This window comes from Macaca mulatta, chromosome 13, assembly GCF_049350105.2.
Source record: "Macaca mulatta isolate MMU2019108-1 chromosome 13, T2T-MMU8v2.0, whole genome shotgun sequence".
NCBI lineage: Eukaryota > Metazoa > Chordata > Mammalia > Primates > Cercopithecidae > Macaca > Macaca mulatta.
Window position 1 is genome coordinate 63,794,636 of NC_133418.1, and position 21,748 is coordinate 63,816,383.

At 39.6% G+C, this 21,748-nt stretch overlaps 1 protein-coding gene across 20 annotated transcripts in view; it reads left to right on the forward strand.

The window, feature by feature from the left end:
* PUS10 (pseudouridine synthase 10) overlaps positions 1 to 21,748 on the forward strand; it is an 85,558-nt gene that overhangs the window by 37,277 nt on the left and 26,533 nt on the right. For 9 of the 20 annotated variants that reach the window (XM_001115357.5, XM_015112451.3, XM_015112449.3 and 6 more), the window contains exons 5-7: positions 14,982 to 15,016; positions 19,250 to 19,361; positions 21,391 to 21,452. In XM_001115357.5, the coding sequence (XP_001115357.1) occupies positions 14,982 to 15,016; positions 19,250 to 19,361; positions 21,391 to 21,452 (209 nt within the window). The remainder of the gene's footprint in view (positions 1 to 14,981; positions 15,017 to 19,249; positions 19,362 to 21,390; positions 21,453 to 21,748) is intronic. The other 11 variants (XM_077959528.1, XM_077959526.1, XM_077959524.1 and 8 more) reach the window with 3 other exon arrangements.

Here is a 21,748-nt window from a genome sequence, read left to right on the forward strand (position 1 = left end):
TTTTTCCTGTCTTCTAGATGAGGAAAGAAGCACCCACAGGGCACAGAACTTGCTCTAAATCACTTGCTGGCTAAGTAGGAGAGAGAACTTGAACCCTATTCTTTCTGTCTCCGAATCCCTTGCTTTGTTTGGGATACTTTATGACCTCCTTCCCATCCTGTTCTGATACTACTTAGGCAAGTCCCTGGAAAGAAAAGGAGATGGCAGGAACACTAAACTGGCAGATTGAAGACTTTACTGTTTATATTGGAAAGATTTTGTTTGAAGTTTTTGGTGTATTGCTTTAATAAATTTAGAAAGACTTAAATATCAATAGCTTGACATGCAACGTATTTTTCAGAAAATTCATATAATTTTAAGAAAAGTGCAAAATTCACTAAGTTTAGGAAGACATTTCTTTAAAAATAAAATTATGATATATGGGGCTTGTGTGCATTTCACAGTTTATAAAGCATTCATTCTATATCATAATACCTCTAAAGTTTAGCTGTTGCATTTATGGGGAATGAGGTTTACATTCAAATAAATGGGTAACTGTTCTCTTTGAAATGAAAATAAAATATAGAAAATTTTAAAACACGTACTTTTATTGCATTCAAATACATATAGTAACTTAAACTAGGTCAACATAGTCCATTCATTAAATTTCAGCTTGAAAGAATCCTTGGAGTTATCTTTTAATGAATAGATAAAACCAAATTTGTAATTAGCATGTTAATTTTATGGTCTTTAAAAATGTATATGAGAGCGCTTTAAAACTGTTTTTTTTTTTTAAACATTTAAAACATTGCCCCTGAAAATCTGGTTTGTGTTACTGATCTATCAATGAAGGAAGTACTTGCCAAAGAAAGGTAAATCCTCCCCGCCCCATTCAAAAACATCACACATTCTGAATTAGTAGGTACTTTTAATGCATTTTCCTTTGATTTCCCTCATGCAAAAGTGCAAGTAGCTTTTTTTTTTTTTTTTTTTTTGGTGAAGTCTGGTTTCTCCTATAACAAGTGTTCTAATCTTAGGAGCATATTTCTGAAGGATTGCAGACCCAACCTAGAGTAAACCCATTAGATACGGCCCCATCCAGGTAGGACACCAAGGAATAAAAAAGAAGAGAAAAGGCCGGGTGCAGTGGCTTACACCTCTGTAGTCTCAGCACTTTAGGAGGCTAGGTGGGTGGATTGCTTGAGGCCAGGAGTTCAAGACTAACCTGACCAACATGGTGAAGCCCCATCTCTACTAAAAATACAAAAATTAGCTGGCTGTGGTGGTACATGCCTGTAATTCCAGCTACTCAGGAGGCTCAGGTGTGAGAATTACTTGAACCCAGGAATCAGAGGTTGTAGTGAGCCAAGATCATGCCACTGCACTCCAACTTGGGCAACACAGTGAGATCCTGTTTCAAAAAAAAAGTGAAAAAAATATTTCATCTTTAGCACAAACTCCTTATAGAAATAATAAATTTCAAAAAACCTATAAATTTTTCAAAAGTAAAAATTTGTTCTCAGCCCAAAGATAGAAACTCTTTTGTACTGTTCCTCTGTTTTTCATTGCTGAGAGGTAATAGTGAAGCAGCAAAGTTCCTAAAAATATAGTGCATTTTAAAATAAAATAAAATAGATCTCAACCTATTAGATAATATTTAAATGAGGATTCCTCAAACTAATAGTACCCAAGCAAATATACTATGTAACACTTTAAAATTTTGTGATCTAATATTACTATTAATTTCTTTTTAGTAAATTGATTTGGTAATAAATTGAGATAATTCATTTTAGCAAACTTACTGTTATGCAAAAGATAACTTAGATAATTGGTTGGGAGTTTATAAAATAACCTTTAAATTTCTGAAAAGGACTCACAAGTTATTACATTTAATTTTTTTCTTTTTTAAATTATAAAAGCAGCACATGCTTACTGAAAATGCCAAAGAACTCAGAAGTATGTAAAGTTAACATTAGTCTCTCTCTTTCTCTTCCTCTTTTCTACTTCCCATTTTCTGGAGTAACATTTTGGTAATCTCTTTCTAAGACCTTTTGCTATATATATATAAACGTATACATACATGCACTGCACATGGTTTGGATTTGTTTGCTTTAGTGAAACATACATATTCTGCAAACTTTTTATCTTGCAACAACCATTGACAACCTTCAACTGTGTTAGAACTTACAGAGCTCACATATGCATATATGAGCTTTCCCGTACAGATGGTTAAATCAGAATTTCTTAAATTAATTCATTTATCCAGTTGAAGAATATTCAGATCACCTTCAGTTTTCAGTTTTTATTATTACAAATGAAATTTGCAGTGAACATTTTTGTATATGGAGTCTAGCATATCTATATTTTTGTCTGATACATTCTTAGAACTGGAACTGCTGAATTGGTGGGAATACACATTTAGAATTGTGATAGGTATTTCCAAATTGCCCTCCTAAAAGGTGACCAGTTCACAGCAGTGTATTACAACTGCATGTCTTTTTCAAACTGAAGTTATACTCTTCAGTATTTTCTAACCTATATGCAAAAGTTTTCTTGTTTTAGTTTGCACTTGTAGTATTTGTATTTTCAAGTGAACTTTTACATCTTTTTATATGTTTACTAGCCATCTGGGTTTCTATTATCTGGTTATTTGGCTTTTTAAAATTGATTAGTAAGTGCTCTTTGGACATAGTGACTATGAATCTTTCATCAATTCTGTTTCCCCCAGCCTGTCATTTGTCATTTACCTTTGTTTGTGGTCATTTAACAAACATAAATTTCTAATTTTTATGGAACTTTTCATCTAGAAACAAATTTCTCTGTATTTTTTCAATATTTGTTTTGGTCTTTCAATTATATTATAGTTTTCCTCACATATTTCTTATGTTTATTCCTGTGTGTTTTTAAATGTTTTTTATTTTTAATTTTAGTTGAAATTTGAGTGGAATCTCTTTTTCCCATAATTTTTTTTTTTTTTTTGGCTATTAGGAAAGTAATATAAGTATGTTTGTAGGTGTGTGTGTTTAATGTTTGTCTTGGATCTCACTAACTTACAGGTCTCTATTATTAATGCTAGTGGTTTTTCAGTTATTATCTAGGTATGCAGTTACCTTATTTGCAAATAATGATACTTTTGTCATTTCTTTTTTACTATTTTTAAAATATATATACAGTATATTTAGGTGTATCATATGTGTATATTTTAATACGAAGTATAGTGTTAGCTCTATTGTGATAGGCACCCTTTATCTAATTTTTTTTTTTTTTTTTTTTGAGATAGCGTTTCACTCTTGTCACTCAGGCTGAAGTGCAATGGCGCGATATCGGCTCACTGCCACTTCCGCCTCCCAGGTTCAAGCTATTCTCCTGCCTCAGCTTCCTGAGCAGCTGGGATTACAGACATGCACCACCACGCTCGGCTAATTTTTTTGTATTTTTTAGTAGGGGGGGTTTCACCATGTTGATCAGGTTGGTCTCAAACTCCTGACCTCAGGTGATCTACCTGCCTCAGCCTCCCAAAGTGCTGGGATTACAGGCGTGAGCCACCATGCCTGGCCTATCCTTTATTTAATGAAATTTGCTTCTATTCCAAGTGTAGTATGTTTTATTAAAAATGATAAATGGATATTTGCAGTAATTATACTTTTCTCCTTTTATCTATTTTGTAGTCAAGTAAATTAATAATTTCCTTGTGTTGAATTTTTGTTGTTTTCTTGAAATAAGCATTTTTCATTCTGATTATAATAACAATTAGACTTAAGGGCTGGGTATGGTGGCTCATGCCTGTAATCCCAGCACTTTGGGAGGCCAAGACAGGAGGATTGCTTAAGGCCAGGAGTTTGAAACCACCATGGTCAACATAGCGAGACCCCCATCTCTACCAAGGAAAAAAATTAGCTAGGTATGGTGGTGTGTGCCTGTAGTCCCAGCTACTCGAGACTATATTTTTATCTGAAAAATTCTTAGAATTGGAAATGCTGAATTGAAGGGAATACAATTCAGCTGGCCGAGGCAGATGGATCACTTGAGGTCAGGAGTTTGAGACCGGCCTGGCCAACACTGCAAAACCCTGCCTCTACTAAAAATACAAAAATTAGCTGGGTGTGGTGGCGCACACCTGTAATCCCAGCTACTTGGGAGACTGAGACACAAGAATTGCATGAACCCGGGAGGTGGAAGTTTCAGTGAGCCAAGATTGTGCCACTGCACTTCGGCCTGGGTGACAGAGCAAGGCTCTGTCTCCAAAAAATAATAATAATAATAATAATAAATAAATAAATCCAGGGATCAAGATAAAGACAGATTTTCTGGGGAGAGGAAAAAAATAAGTATAAGAAGTTACTGCGGGAGCCAGGCAGTTGTGTAGTCCTGGGGCCATATGCCTGCATTGTGACTAGGAGGAAGGGGTTCTTGAGGTCAAAAGTATTTTTATAATTTATAATAATTTGCTTTTTTCACTCTCATTCTTTTAAGAGTATACAGTGGAGTTTTCCAGAGACTATATGATTACAGCAAATTGAATGTAGAGACAGATGTGAAAATCTAGGTATCTCCTATTAAGATGTATATTAAACAGATTTGCAAAAATGTACCACAGCATCAGTTTTCTCATTAAATTATTACGTTTGAAAAATATGTTTTTTAAGAAAAGTTATTTATGTTAACACATAATGGATTTATTACTTTGTCATTAATTTTTAATGAATTAATAAATAATTTTTAGGCCAGGCACGGTGGCTCACGCCAATAATCCCAGCACTTTGGGAGGCCAAGGTGGGCGGATCACCTGAGGTCAGGAGTTCAAGACCAGCCTGGCCAACATGGTGAAACCCCATCTCTACTAAAATACAAAAATTAGCCAGATGTGGTGGCAGGCACCTGTAATCCCAGCTACTCGGGAGGCTGAGGCAGGAGAATCACTTGAACCTGGGAGGCAAAGGTTGCAGTGAGCCGAGATCTTGCCATTGCACTCCAGCGTGGGTGACAGAGTGAAACTCAGTCTCAAAAAAAAAAAAAAATTAATTCATGGTTTTAATTGCTAATATGGTAAATATTGATAGCTATAACCAACATAAACAAAAGCTACTTGAGGTTCTCAAAAACTTTTAAGAATGTAGGCTGGGCGTGGTGGCTCACACCTGTAATCCCAGCACTTTGGTAGGCCAAGGTGGGTGGATCACCTGAGGTCAGGAGTTTGAGACCAGCCTGGCCAACATGGCGAAACCCCATCTCTACTAAAAAAATACAAAAATTAGCCAGGCGTGGTCCCAGCTACTCTGGAGGCTGAGGCTGGAGAATTGCTTGAACCCAGGAAGCAGAGGTTGCAGTGAGACGAGATCGTGTCATTGCACTCCAGCCTTGGCGACAGAGTGAGAATCTGTCTCATAAAAAAAAGAATGTGATGGGTCCTTTAACCAAACTGTTAGAGAACCACCGATCTACGTATAACAATTTAATTTTTTTGAAGGTGCCTGTACTCATCTTCTATAATTCTTTAAATCTTCTTTGAATAGAATAGTCTACTGTACATGTGTATATATCTGCATCTATATATATAATTACATTTTATGTGCATTTTTGTTTTTACACATTTATTATGTGTTCATGTGTGTTTGTCAACAGAACTGCAACTTGAATGGAAGCAAGTTGGTGTTTTGGTTCTTTCTTGTGGCTGATTTTGTCCACAGGCCGTTTCTAGAAGTGATTTAGATATGTGAGCTAGTGGATTTCTGATGATAGTCTTGGATGAAAGGCACAGAGTTCCGTAGCCACAGGCAGGAAGAGTTGGTGGGAGATGGGCGGTCCTCCAGAGAAGCTTCATCACAGGTCAGCCTTATTCTCTGATGGTTGTGCTGGATTTCTTGAAACTTGTGTTGTGCTCAAGGCAGGAACTCAGAAGTATCCTTAGAATGGGGCTTCACTGTACAAAGTCCTGGCCACTATGAATGTTTCAGAGAAGATGCTGGCTCTCTAAAACCAAATTCAAAGAGGGAGTACATTTGCACTTCTCAGCCACACCCGGCTGCCAAAAGATGTTTGAGATCCTTGCTTCACTGAGGTTGTTAACTCTAGAGTTACCTGAAATTCAGTTGCTATGCGTGTTCTCTCTCATTTTCATATGACACTAAAGGACAAGACTGAGCCATATCTGTCTTCATCTATCTATCCCAGAGCCTTTCATTTATTGTAACTGTTCTGTCTTTTCTGATCCCGCTCCCTGCCTCTACGTCTACCCCACCTAACTTGCAGAATTTCCTCTTGTTATTTCCAATCAAATCCTTCCGTGCTAAACAAACATCAGCACCTACAGTGTTGGAAGATGCAATGCAATTTCCTTAAAACTCACAACATAAAAATAGTGATTCCAGGAACTGGAGTAATAGAGCTGTAAAACCTAATTTGGCCCCACAGATTCATTCTATCTTTGCTCATCTGTCCTTGCTTTTCCCCTCTTGACTTGTCCTAAAAGAAGATCTTCAACCTTTTAAATGCTATCTAAAAGTTCTTATTACCAAAGTAGAGAGAAAACCTAGAATTAAATGGTTTCTTCTTATGTCTCACTTCATTTTCTTTTTTCTCAACCGTGTAGGGAAAGAAAAGAGGATTTTGATGGGTTTTTAAACATGGCCAACATAAGTTTTATTTATCAGAGGAGACACCCAGATTCAGTCTGTTACATTCATTTAATCACAGGTCTGACATCCAAGGCTTTGGGGGAAAAGAAGAAAGTAGGATTGAGATGGGGAGGTGGTAGGGTGGAGGAGATGGTGGTGGTGCAAGAGTCAGCTAAGTGGTAGATCAAACAGTGGTTATAGGAAAATATTCCCCCTTCCTCTCTTACCTTCCTCTTTCTGCCACCACGCCTGAGACGCAAGGTGAGGGGCAGGCCCTGGAGCGGCAGATGTTCAAGGTTATAGCATGCTGCCACAACCCTGACACACAGTGAGGCACAGGCCCTGATGGGGCAGAAGTTTAAGGCACTAGCAGGCTGGGGATGGGGAGGAGAAGGAGGAAATCTTAGGCAGTGGTCTGGATAGAGAGAAGGAAGAAGAGTTTCTCTTGTCACTAACCTCCTTATTGAACCCAATTTCCAAATGAAGAGTGCAAGAAAAATTTACATAAATGTTTGTATGTATGTATGTATGCCTATGTGTATGTGTATGTGTATGTGTATGTGTATGTGTATGTGTTGGGAGAAGAGTTTGGAGCAGGGGGTACTGCTAAATGCCTCCAGCTGCCCACACAACTATTGTCATTTTTCTATTGTCATTATTCTCAGTATATTTATATTATCTTTGTTATTATAAATGAGTCCAAGAGATGTGTAAAATTCAAAAGAATATAGTTTGAAGGGCATTGGTGGTGATTTAGAAACCTCAACATCACTGCCAATCAGCAAGTCCTGCCAATCTGTGTCCTCAATACTTCTTAAAGTTGCCTACTCTTTATCATCACTAGCATTGCTGTAATATATTATTTCTTGCTTGAATTACTGCTTTAGTTTACGAAAAATCTTCCTTCTCTTTAATTCCCATCTTTTTCTTCTAATTCACAATGCAACCAGAATGGGCATTTCTGAAGACAAATATGATCATGCTACTTCATTCTTTAAAATCCTTCTGTGGCACCATATTGCCTTAAGGGAAATTTTATCTAAACCCCTTAGTATGGGTCCGATAGTTCTGTGATCTAAGTCCTGCTTCCTCCTTTGCATTTCCCAGCCACACATGCTCAGTTCTTTAGGGACCACTGACGTAGTCCCTAGAACCTTCCCAGTGCTCTCTGGCATTTGCACCTTAAGGTTGCCTCTGTTTGGAACATACTTTCCACATTTCTTTACCCTGTGAATTCTTTTTTTTTTTTTTTTTAAGATGGAGTCTCACCCTGTTGCCCAGGCTGGAGTACAGTGGTGCAGTCTCAGCTCACTGCAACTTCCGCCTCCCAGGTTCAAGTGATTCTCCTGCCTCAGTCTCCCTAGTAGCTGGGATTACAGGTGCACACTACCATACCTGGCTAATTTTTGTATTTTTAGTAGATATGGGGTTTCACCATGTTGGCCAGGGTGGTCTCGAACTCCTGGCCTCAGGTGATCCACCCACCTCAGCCTCCCAAAGTTCTGAGATTATAGGCGTGAGCCACCGAGCCCAGCCTGCCCTATGAATTCTAAGTAGCGGATCCTTCAAAGCTCAGATTAGGTGTCACTTCTCCTGCAAGACTGAGCCAAGGATCCTTTACATGCGCCTCCTAAGTGTATCTCTGTCTCAGCCCCCACCACTCTGTATTTTAATTATTTTCATTACTGTTACTATTAATATCTTAATGTTTATTATCCTTTTCCCTTAGTTCATGGGTTTGCTCATGGGCAGAGACTGATTTTTTATCTTTGCATTCTCAATTGCAATCTCACCACATAGGCAGTACCCCTAAATAAATTGAATACCTTCCTCTTACGGTTTGAGAAACCCAGAAAGGGAAGCTACCTTGCTAGTGATCACATAATAGAAGCAGAGCCTGCCTTTTGATCTAGTGTTTGTTTCCCTCCATCAGGAATTACAGACTCAGATGTCTAACTCAGATGTCTATAAGAGCCAGATAGACAACAAAAATGAGAAAAGTGGGCTGGACACATTCTCTCATTTTTCTAGAAAATATGACTTTCTCACACTACATTTTCCCATGTATGATAAAGAAATATTGTGGCACAAGACATATTTTCCTCTTAAACTGCCACACAAGAAAAACAATAGTATGAAAATGATGGTTATATTGCAACTTGATGAATTATAGAAGATTTAAAGATCAAATGTTTCTTTGTGCTGCCGCGAGACTTGGCATATACATAAATGAATCACATCTTATGTTATGGTTTCAGTCTTTGGGGTCATGACCTAGCTTGGCAGTCAAAACCTTCTGACCTTTCCAGTTTCATCTTTAATCGCTGAACCCCTAACCTCACTTATGAACACACATAATACACCCCAAAGTGTCCAACTTTACCGAATTGTAGTTTTGCAACACACCATTTTTAACACCTCTCTCTGTCTCTATCCTTTCTCTGTCACCTCTGCTTGAATCAACTTCAATCCCTGGTCCTACTGTTACCCACTGTCATTATTTGGTACTAGATGAACCTCTAACTCAGAAAGCTCAAACACCATTCCCAGGCATAGACCTTCTCGTCTATGGTGTGTGTGTTAGTGTTAGCAGAGTACACAAGCACTTTAGCAAGCACTTATTCAACAGCCCCATTTAGGACTTGCCTAACATTCTCTAATAAAGTTAAATATAGTCCAAGATTAATTGCATGTTTTCTGAGTTTTCCGGAGGTGACATACTGCCTCTGGTATCAAATTTGATTAAACCTGGTAACTTTAATGCCATTTGGTTCTGTTGGGGAGGAAAAATTTAATTGTTTACTCTAGAGAATGGATTTTTTCACATTGACTAAGGGACAGAACATTTATTAAGATTATCTTGGTGATCTGAAAGGGAAAAATGTGCTTCTTTTTCCTTGCCAGAAGCAGGTCCAGGGCATTATTAGCTTGTGGTAACAACTGATAATCGAGCAATACTGACTGATTTCAGATTCAGCCTTTAAGCCCCTGCTGTGTGATTAGTTCTGTCCAATCTGTTGGCATGCTGGAGCAGGGAGCCTGCAGAAGCTTAGGAAGGAAAAACCCTTTAGCAAGTCTCGGGTACTAAAGACATTTGACTTAATTTCATGTATTACACATGGTTACCTGGTTTCCCTTGGCAACCTCCAGTTCCGCCCTACTATATAATTAGAGGATGGCAGGTTACATTGCAGACTTGATGACATTACCTGAAAGTGACTTGTGGAGAACAGAATTTGCTTCAAAAGAAGAGACACAGTGGTCACTAAGAAAAGACAGAAGAGTCTGAGATCCCGTAAAGAAGAGACAGATAGTTTTCTATAGCTCAGATTTCATTGAATCTGGAGGTTTCAAAACTAGCTATAGCAAAGCAGTTTGGAAATATGATGGAATGAGATCAAGTCCTGTAAATCTTTTAAGGGATAAATCTGAATTTTATTATTTGTAAAGTACAGATAAGGTTTCAGTTCAACAACAGCATTAATTACCATTTATTCAGTATTTGCCAGGAATATGACTTGGGTCTTTACAAACACATTAAATCCTCACAATATTCCTGCAAGGGAAGTATTAATATTTTTGTATATATAAGGACGTGTTTATTGATCTCTTAAAGAATGAGGCTGGGCCAGGAGCGGTAGCTCATGCCTGTAATCCCAGCACTTTGAGAGGCCGAGGCAGGTGGATCACTTAAGGTCAGGAGTTTGAGAACAGCCTGGCCAACATGGTGAAACCCTGTCTCTACTAAAAATATAAAAATTAACTGGATGTGGTGGTGGGTGCCTGTAGTCCCCAGCTACTCAGGAGGCTGAGGCAGGAGAATCGTTTGAAACGGGGAGGAGGAGGGTGCAGTGAGCCGAGATCATGCCACTGCACTCCAGCCTGGGCGACAGATCGAGACTCCGTCTCAAAAAAAAAAAAAGAAAGAAAGAAAAAGAATGAGGCTGAAGGAAGGGCAGGACAAAATTAAAGACAAAGTTTCAGTTTTAGGAGACCATTCTTCTTCTTTTTTTTTTTTTTTTTGAATGCTCCCTAAGTCCCACAGGTCTCAATAGTGTATTACAAAACAGTTTAATAACAGTGTCTTTAAATGATTACCTTTAGCCATCCAGAAAAGTTTAAATAACAATCATCTTAGTAATCCTCTCATTGTACACATTAGAAAATTGAGTACCAGAAATTAAGTAAAACCTAAAGTTAGGTTTCTGTATTATAATACTATGATACTGTCCGGGCACAGTGGCTCGCGCCTGTAATCCCAGCACTTTGGGAGGCCAAGGTGGGTGGATCATGAGGTCAAGATATTGAGACCATCCTGGCCAACATGGTGAAACCTGTCTCTACTAAAATACAAAAATTAGCTGGACATGGTGGCATGCACCTGTAATCCCAGCTACTCTTGAGGCTGAGGCAGGAGGATTGCTTGAACCCAGGAGGCGGAGAGGTTGCAGTGAGCCAAGATCACGTGATGGCACTCCAGCCTGGGTGACAGGGTGGTTTTTTCCACCCTGGGTGATTTTTTCCATCTCAAAAAAAAAAAAAAAAAAAAATTACCATGATACTATGCCCATGCATTTTGAAATAAGGCTCGAATAAATGAGAGAAAAGAAGGAAGGGGTCGGCCGGGCGCGGTGGCTCAAGCCTGTAATCCCAACACTTTGGGAGGCCGAGATGGGAGGATCACAAGGTCAGGAGATCGAGACCATCCTGGCTAACACGGTGAAACCCCGTCTCTACTAAAAAATACAAAAAACTAGCCGGGCGCGGTGGCGGGCGCCTGTAGTCCCAGCTACTCCGGAGGCTGAGGCAGGAGAATGGCGTGAACCCGGGAGGCGGAGCTTGCAGTGAGCTGAGACCCGGCCACTGCACTCCAGCCTGGGCGGCAGAGCGAGACTCCGTCTCAAAAAAAAAAAAAAAAAAAAAAAAAAAAAAGGAAGGGGTCTTGTGATACTACTATTATAAATGGTATTAGGTTGAGCTAGCAGAGTAAACAAACTAACAAATCAGAAGGTACTGGTGAGACATTCAGGCACTGGTGTTACGGGATCCTTGGGGTGTTGCTTCGCCAGCTAGAAGCCTCTGTGGACAGTGGCGTCTTTGCCCAAGTTTTTCTCTGGCCCGCTAGGCTAGTTCTGCCCACTCGGCCTGGGAGGCTATGCCTGGGTCCCATGCCTGCCAAGAGCAAGCCAGGCGTGGAGTAGCGAGGGGTGTGTGAGTGAGGATGGGGTCCAGCCATTGCACACAGCAGGCACGCTGGCTGCAGTGGGGCAGGCAGCTCCAGGGGCAGGCATGGCTCCCTGTGAAGCTGCGGCTGGACCAGACATACTATAAACAGCTTACACAGCTGACCCCAGGGAATATGGTGGCACCTGGAAACTTGGAGACGCTAGAAACCGCAGAGCCCTAAAGAGGGTGTCACAGCCCTGGCTCAGGGAGCTCCTCGGTCTGGGTTCCGGACCACAGCTCTTCTCTTCCTCTCTCCTCTCTCCTCTTCGCATCCCCACCGTGGTGAGCAAGGGGCGTGCTTCAGCCCTGTTTGTTTTACAGCTCTTTTAGTCCCACCATTCATCAGGTCCCAAGTTCTTGTCTTGAGTCCAGGAAGAATGTGGTATGCAAACATGTGGAGGATGAGCAAGATGAAAAGGAGCTTTATGGGCATGGTGGCGGGCGCCTGTAGTCCCAGCTACTCGAGAGGCTGAGGCAGGAGAAACACTTGAACTCGGGAGGCAGAGGTTACAGTGAGCTGATATCGCACACCACTGCATTCCAGCCTGGTGACAGAGCGAGACTCCGTCTCAAAAAAAAAAAAAAAAAAAAAAAAAAAAAACAAAAGGAGCTTTATCAAGTGATAGAACAGTTCAGAGAAGACCTACAGTGGGTAGGGTAGCTCCTCTGCATAGCCAGGGTGTCCCGATAAGTGTTCAGGTCTCAGCAGAGAGAGTAGCTCCTCTCTGCGGGCAGGTCATCCTATCATTTCTTCACCTCTCAGCAGAGAGGGCAGCTCTTCTCTGCAGGCAGGTCGTCTGTCATTTCTTCAGCTCTGAGCAGAGAGACCCTGGGGTGGGTCGCACCTCTCTGCTGCTGGTTGTCCCCTCATCTCATTGGGTCTGGCTGAGTCTGGGGCTTTATATGGGCCTCAGAGGGGAGGAAGTGTGTGCCAGTTGGTCCATGGGCAGCCATGGGTGGGCCTGGATAAAGGACCACAAGTTCCTACTCCTGTCCCAGGGACTGGCAGCCCCACCCCCAGGCTTCAGGCCCTCCCCAACTTGAAGGTGGTGCTTCACTGTGGACTTGCTGCTTTCTGCCCAGGAACCTGTCTGCCTCCTGCTGCTGTTCGTTGCCCCCCGGCTGTTCCTGCCAAGGGGCGCCTGCAGGCCAGGGCCAAACTGCCCTCAACCTCTCCTCGGCCTCCCTCCCGTGCTTGTTGGTGCCTAAAGTCTGCAGGGGGCTGAGGCAGCATGGAGCTGGCCTGTCAGCACTGCCCTGAGTGTGCACACACCTGGCTGGGCTGCGACAGTGCCCAGGCTTAGCCCCAACCTTGCTCAGAGATTGGTGCAAGCACAGGGAGCAGGGAGAGGCCAGGCAGCGGGAGCAGACACCTCCAAGCCTGTGGGAGGAAGGGGGGGCCTTCCAGAATCCCTGAAAGTGCAGAGATGCCTGGGTCCGCAGCCGCAAGTTGGGTGAGACTCCAGGGATTGCCTGCCTCTTTGCGTTTTCCCGACAGCAGAGGCTGCCCCAGCCAACCCCACGCAAATTAACCTGACTCTGTGACGGAGTCCTGGCTGCGCCTTTGGCCAGGTGCTCGTGGGCTTCTGAGATGGCGACGGGGAGCAAGGTTGAGGCTGGGACGGAGGCTTTGGGCCTGAGAACAGGTCCTGGCTGGCCAAGCGAGAGCAGAGGTGGCACAGTTGGCTGCCTTGGGAACGTGGAGCACAGGGGTCCCACCGCCGCCACTGCTGCTCCCACAACCCCTCCTGCCGCCGCCACCCACACCTCCCTGCTGCAGCAGGCCTGATGGCAGCAGCCACTCTGGACGGTCCACGCTGCCATCACTGGTAACAGGCTGTGCCTAGCTAGCAATTAATTTATTCTCCTTGGCTCACGTCAACCTTTCCAAGTGATCATCAGTCTTTAGGAGTCTATATAGTACCCTACTGGTCATTTGAAGGAAGTCCTGTTAGTTTAGAAGGACAGGTCTACATATAAACCACAGCACATCTATAAATTAAGCCGTGTCTTGAAGTGGATGTGAATGATAATCATTGGCCTTTTTTGGTGACACGTAGAAGCAGACTACATATGGTATATTATTGACGTATACAATGTTTCCGTCATGTTTACAAAATACTGTGTGCTGTGGGGAATATATCATTGCCTTTCTTTAAGGTGAAAACTGTGGGAGTCTAACAGGAAACAGAAATCTCAGTGTCAGTCACTTACTACGCAAAGCATTTGGCATAAATTTCTTTTCTTTTTTTTTCTTGAAACGGAGCCTCGCTCTGCCGCCCAGGCTGGAGTGCAGCGACTCACTGCAAGCTCCGCCTCCCGGGTTCACGTCATTCTCCTGCCTTAGCCTCCCGAGTAGCTGGGACTACAGGCCCCCGCCACCACGCCCGGCTAATTTTTTTGTATTTTTTTTTTTTAGTAGAGACAGAGTTTCACCGTGTTAGCCAGGATGGTCTCGATCTCCTGATCTCGTGATCCGCCTGTCTCGGCCTCCCATAGTGCTGGGAATGCAGGCGTGAGTCACCACGCCCAGCCTGCATAAATTTCATTTAATCTGGGCCGGGCGCGGTGGCTCACGCCTGTAATCCCAGCACTTTGGGAGGCCGAGGCGGGTGGATCGCTTGAGGTCAGGAGTTCGAGACCAGCCTGGCCAACATGGCGAAACCCTGTCTCTACTAAAAATACAAAAGTTAGCCGAGTGTGGTGGCGGGCACTTGTAATCCCAGCTACTCAGAAGACTGAGGTGGAAGAATTGCTTGAACCTGGGAAGCAGAGGTTGCAGTGAGCTGAGATCCTTCCATTACATTCCAGTTTGGGTGACAGAGTGAGACTCCCACTCAAAAAAAAAAAAAAAAGAAAAAGAAAGAAAAAGAAAAACACTCATACCTCATTAATGAGAAATAGAAATCTGTAAGGAGGAGGGGGATACCCCTGCTAAATTCCTAGGCCACAGTAAACCAGCATTGCAAAATAAAATCTTACCTCATTTCTGATTTTAAATGAGACTGAGGTCACTGGTAAATTTTTGAATACTAACTCATCACCTAAAAAGGGGAGTTTGATTAGCAAATAGTTAAGCACTTCAGTAATGATATCGAGACTTAATTTCACTGAACATGTTTCCCCCTTTTCTCTTTCTGGGTGTGACTAAATTGCCTACAGCATGCTGCATGGTTGCTGGTAAAACAGGAAATGGGGTAAGTAATTTAGGTAGGGAATTTTTACTACCATTTAAATACAAGCTACCTGGTTCTTAAAGTACTTTTACTACTACCATCTCTATTTTTATAGTGCATTCACTAGCTACTAGAGAAATCAGCACAAATAACCAATTTTTATTGTATACATTTAGGGTATCAACCTTGTTTCATTAGTTTATTTGCATAACATATTAGTAGTTTATTAAAGCAGATTCATTTTTTGTGTGTTTCAATATGAATGTAAACACATGTTTATATGCATTAGGTACTTATGTAATGTAGTTTGGGCAATTATATTTTTAAAATAAATTTTATTTATTAATTATTATTATTATTATTATTTTTGAGATGGAGTCTTGCTCTGTCACCCAGGCTGGAGTGCAGTGGTGTGATCTCAGTTCACTGCAGCCTCCACCTCGCTGGTTCAAGCGATTCTCCTGCCTCAGCCTCCCTAGTAACTGGGGTTACAGGAGCCTGCCACCATGCCTGGCTAATTTTTGTATTTTTAGTAGAGATGGGGTTTCACCATGTTGTCCAGGCTGGTGTTGAACCCCTGACCTCAGGTGATTTACCTGCCTCGGCCTCCCAAAGTACTGGGATTACAGGCATGAGCCACTGCGCACAGCCTAAAAATAAATTTTATATTGGTCTTAGAAACTAAACTATAAAGCTGTGTCATAAAAGATAGAAAGTGAATAACTGGCGGAACAACAATGAGTTTACACATAGGTAAGACATAGAAAACATAGATTCACAATCCTTTATCTGAAACCCTTAGAGGCCAAAGATGTTTTGAAATATAAAATTTTTGGATTTTTAAAATGTGATATGATGTTAAAGATCATGTATATCATTCCTTCCTCCCCCCCAGGCTCTGGGGTGGTACTACATAATCAAACATACTGATATTTCTGCAACAAAACATATGAATATTCACAGTAAGTTTGATAAAGTCTCTAAATTGCCTCCTTCAAATCAGGATTTGATTCCCAACTGAGTTTAAAAAAATTTTTTTGGCCGGGCGCGATGGCTCACACCTGTAATCCCAGCACTTTGGGAGGCCGAGACGGGCAGATCACGACGAGGTCAGGAGATCAAGACCATCCTGGCTAACATGGTGAAACCCCGTCTCTACTAAAAATACAAAAAATTAGCCGGGTGCGGTGGCGGGCGCTTGTAGTCCCAGCTACATGGGAGGCTGAGGCAGGAAAATGGCGTGAACCCGGGAGGCGGAGCTTGCAGTGAGCTGAGATTGCGCCACTGCACTCCAGCCTGGGCGACAGAGCGAGACTCCGTCTCAAAAAAAAATTTTTTTTTTAAATTCTCCAGAATATTTTGGAGTTTGAAACTAAAAAAATACCAGTACAAAAAAGGGCCATGTGACTATTGGCAGTACTTGTATACTCTGGAGAGAAAAATCCAGGAAGAGGTATAAATTTCTATTTTAGAATCTCATACTTGGTTAAGTGACTTATAGAAAAATAATTAATTTGGCTTTTTTGTTTGTTTTGTGTTATATATCTGCATTTTCAAAAGGGTAATAACTACATAAGGTTTGGGGGTTTCGTTAGGTTTTATTAAATTAGTCTCAAATGGTTTAGATTCTGGTGTAATAGTAAAACTTGATCCTATGTTTTTAGAAATTTGCTAGCATAGTCAGAGCATGCTTTTTTCTAAATGTTTTCAATTTATATCCATGTTGCTAATGAGTTACTGTTTCTATTTCGGTTTTTTTTTTTTAGACGTATTTTCTCCCCTGTTGCCCAGGCTCGAGTGCAGTGGTGCAATCTCAGCTAATTGCAACCTCTGCCTCCGAGGTTCAAGCGATTCTCCTGCCTCAGCCTCCCAACTGTCTTGGGATTACAGGCAAGCGCCCACGCCTGGTTAATTTTTTGTATTTTTAGTAGACCCAGAGTTTCACCATGTTGGCCAGGCTGGTCTCTAACTCCTGACCTCAGGTGATCCACATGCCTCGGCCTCCCAAAGTGCTGAGATTACAGGCGTGAGCCACCGCTCCTGGCTTGTTTTTATTTCTTATCAAAGGATTTTAAACTAAGTTTAGTTCTTCCTAAAGATTCTGATTGATATAGGGATAATGGAACAGAAAGAAACACAGGTCACTGGTTTTTTTCCTTCAGTGTCCCTAGTTCATTCTGGGTTGAAAAGATTGTGGAGGAATTGCTGTTAAAGAATTGATTTAGGGAATTTACAAAAAAAATTAATTGCCTTGCATATTCCGGTTCATCTTTTCTCTAGAATGGTGGTTGTGTTGTATCTACAGCAAAAGTGATTGCAACTGACACCCTCATAAGCACTTATCTGACAGAGAAGAGAAAGAGAAGTGTAGTTACTAAGTATGAAATGGGGACTGAATTTACTTTAATGAGTACTAGTCCCTCTAAAGGACAATCTGGTATATGGTAGGGACCTCTATGAAAATATTTAGCCCAAATTGTATTAGGAAAGTTATTAGCCCCATTTAACTTTCAGATTGGAAATCTGGCATTTTAAGTATTATATTTGCTTTATATATAAGGATGAGGTTTCCAAGCTGTCTGTTAACCCTTTCCTCTGGCTTTATAATCTGGAGGGAAAAATTACCTATAGTTGAAGTTTTTAAACTAAACTCAAATGCACTAAATATATGTCAAAGACTGTGAAGGATTTAAAACACCGGTTTTCTTAAATAATGTTTTAATTCACTTTTGGGATTGGCTTTTGTAACAACCCTTTGGACTTTCCAGAATCTAAACAATTTAAAAAATAGTTTCCATTCTTGTGTTTTCTGTTTCAATGTTTATTCTTTAAAATGTATTTTCATATATTATTTACTTTCAACTGTGATGCTATTTTGTGCAAATATTAAATAGTTGAACTGTTGACACAATATCAGGATAGTCTTTTAAAATACCTGAAATCTTTCTGATATTCAGAGAATTTAGGAACAGTTTATGAAGCTCACACAGTATTTGGATAAGTTCTTGAATATAGAGAAATAATTTGATTATTTGTCAGATGTAGAGTTTATCTGGGTATTTCATTGTTAAATCACAATCCCAAAGCATACAAAAGCTATCTCTGTAACCAGTTATATTCTCAGCTGGATACAGAATGGGTAGATCAACTATTTCTTTCTTTCTTTTTTTTTGGGGGGGGTCAACTATTTCATATTTTGCATTTTTAGAGAAACAGTGATCTGCATATTCTTTTTTTTTTTTTTTTTTTTTTCTGATCAACTACATTCAGCCATTAGCTTAATTACTTTTTGTTTTTGACCTGTAGTTAGTAGTGTCTTTTGGTCTTAAATAACAATGGATGTTGCCTATAAGGAGTAATTTCTATCAGTGAAAATTGGGCATTAAAAGGGGTGATGCATAAGTTGGCCCTTACATCTCTTTCATTAAAAGCAGTCCTATAAATAGCCATAAGGCTGGTTTGAAGTTTTAATTATTTGAATGATGTGGGCTTGTTAGTTTGTTAGTAATATCCCAGTGTTCTCAGCAGAGTAGAGGAGTTTTAATAATACCACACCATGTTTTTCATCCCTTTTATCTCAAGTTCCTTTCTATCACAATTTTAGGTTACAAACTAAAGCTAGAATTTATAAAAGGGACTTCCCAAAACCTATTTATTGTCTCATGAGTATATTTTGGGGGAATGTCAAATTTTTATTCAGCTATTTATCTGATAATACATTGATGAGCATTTCAGAACATTGATACTTTAGGATTTAATATTTCTTCTTCATCAGTAAAGTTTTTTAAAAAGTACAACTTTTATGTTGATTTCCCAAAAGTAAGCCCCATTTTCAACAAGAGAGGAAAAGCAAGCATTAAAATGTGGATGTGATTATTGTAATACACAGTTTATAGTTTGTGAGCAGTAAACAATCATCTCTATCCCATCTTTCTGTCTTCTGATGTATTCCAAATCCTGGAATCTGGCAATTCTAGCTCAGAAAAACCCAATAGTGTGCTTTTGACTTTGAAGCTTTAAAAATTGTGTTATATGCCTTTAAAAAAGTAATTCCATGATTCCACTAGAGTATAAGATCCATGAGGTGAGGAATTTTTGTCTGCTTTGTTCTCTGCTTTCTATTTAATGTGTAGAATAGTGCCTGGTACATACTAGGCACTCATTCAATATTTTAAAAATAATTGCATAAATTCTTGCCTTTAAAAGAAAAAGTAAAGTTTTTCATGTCAGTGAATTAATTTTTATGTTATTCAGAAAGCAGAGTCTGTCGCTGGGAAGAGATGATATAGTTCAGCTAAAAGAAGCCTACAAATGGATAACTCACCCCCTGTTTTCAGAGGAACTGGGTGTTCCCATTGATGGAAAGGTATCGGGTCAACAGCATTGTTAATTTTATTCTCTGATTTTACTAGTTTTGCTTAATTATATGGCAGGGTTTTGGTTAGCCAAAAAAACTTCTTTTTAAATAATCCAGTGAAGGATTTTTAAGCTTTTCAAATGTTAAATTCTGATAGTCTTAAATTGAAGTCAAAGCATTTCTTTTTTTTTTTCCCTAAAACTTCTTCATGACCTAAGACACTTATGAAGGTACCAGGTGCCCTAATTGACCTTAAAAGGTTAGAAATGAATCTTTGCCTTTAATGTATTTATAGTTCAATTGGAGGAACAGACTTGATGCAAAGCAACATATAAATAACTGCAAGCAAATGTAGAGTCAACTCTGGACTATTTAATTTTGGTTTATCTGTGGCTAGTCTTGTTTTCAAATGCATGGACAGAACCTATTCAACTACAATGAGTATGGGCTCAATCCTACCTTGTTGGTATCTCAAATCCCCCTGTTTACTTTTAGGCAGTAACTGCCTTTGAAAGCAGAACATTTCCCTTTTCCAGAGCAGACCTTACCTCAGTCTCTGAAATGTATTGAATTTCAGGGAAGACTCAACAGGCTTCCAGATGTGAAAACAGGAAGGTCATCTTAAATTAGGTTTTAATATTATGGCCTCATTGTTTCATCATTTTGCTAGAAGGAAATTCCCTGAATATCAGATACACCCCTATTCAAATAAAATCACAAAACCGCCTACTAAAGCTAAACAGTTTTTCAAAACCATTCTGAATTATGCAGTAATACTTCCTTCTGTAAGAATATGCTCTGTTCTGTAAACTGAATATTGAGAGAATAGAGAATAAAACCACTTCTCAGATAGCATGAAGAGGAAATGAGGTAATGAAAGTATTTTGGAAGTTAGAGAAGTCATTAATGCAAAATATTTTTACCTCAAATTTCAGTTTTGAAGCACAAATAATTTTACATGTCATATAAGTGAGAACAGAAAATAGAAAACAAAAGATGTGGGTTGAGTGAAGTTTCCCTGAATAAAAGGAATGCGTTGTTCACTTTAATTATTGTATAGATTAGAATAAGGAGCAAAAAAAAAAACAACAACAAAAAAACAGCTCTTCATTATTGTGATTCTAGAGTAGCTAATAGGTCTACTAACGATCCAAAGAACTCAGTAAATATAAAGACAAAATTGTAACATAGTATGGCATTTTTAGCTATTCTCCCCACACACACTTCCCCCATATGGGAATTTTGTGTATTCTCCATGGAGGTAAAAGTATAAAATCATGCTTTTTTGGTGTACAAGGATGTTCACTGTAGCATTTTTTGTTGTTATTGTTATAGAAAAATTTTCTACAGCTTAAATGTCTGACAGTCCCTAGAGTTGAAAAGATTTCCATGATATAATATTAAAGCAATTTTTCAAAAGCATGTCTTAAAAAATAATACATATACATTTATATTCACAAAAATGTCTAGAAAAAACATCAAATTGTTAATGGTTCTGCTTCAGTGGAGTGGGATTGAAAAACTACCTTGTATTTGATCATTTTATGACTTAAGTGTATAATTTTTGAAATAAAACAAAAAAATTACAAATACATTAAGACGTTTGAGCACTTTAAAAAAAGCTTCATACGGTTTTTAGGGATCTGAATGTATGTTTTTTGCCTTGCTAATAATTTAAATCATAGTATTGGCAGAATAATTCTTCATTTCTTTGCATTATTATTTATTTTCAATTCTGTAAATTCTCATTCATCTTCACACCTAATTTACACATTTGTCCAAAAAGCATACAAATTTATTTTAAAACTTTTTTGGTAGGATCACTAATGACTGAGTTTTAGAAGTTAAAAAAAAAAACAAAAACCATTTCCTTTACAGCTGCCCTGTGAACAAGTTGATTTGAGAGCAGTAGTATTTCCAGTTTTTCTGGTCATTCTTTTCTGAGCCAATGTTTGAGAATTAATTTCTATTTCCATTCATAAGTTGTTAGATGTTAGTTTCCTTTTGCTCATTTTTAAACTGTCTTTATAATTTTTAGAGCTTGTTTGAAGTGAGTGTGGTCTTTGCTCACCCAGAAACAGTTGAGGATTGCCACTTCCTGTAAGTTGCCATGTAAACAACGTCAGTGGTGTAAAATTGTTAATGCTGTTTGGTTTTCATGAAAATAGTATTGCTTCTCATAAGCATAGGAAATGCTTCCTAATAAGCATTTCAGAACTTGTTATGTCTTAGTAGGTTTAAAATGTGCCCTCAAAAAATAAAATAAAACGTGTCCTTGAACATAGGTTCCTGGGCAAACCGACGTAGCTCCTACAGGGACTCATTTTGTCTGCTCCTGATGTCCTGAGTTTAGCAGCCATTTTGTATTAAATATATTTGAATTATATCTACCCCAA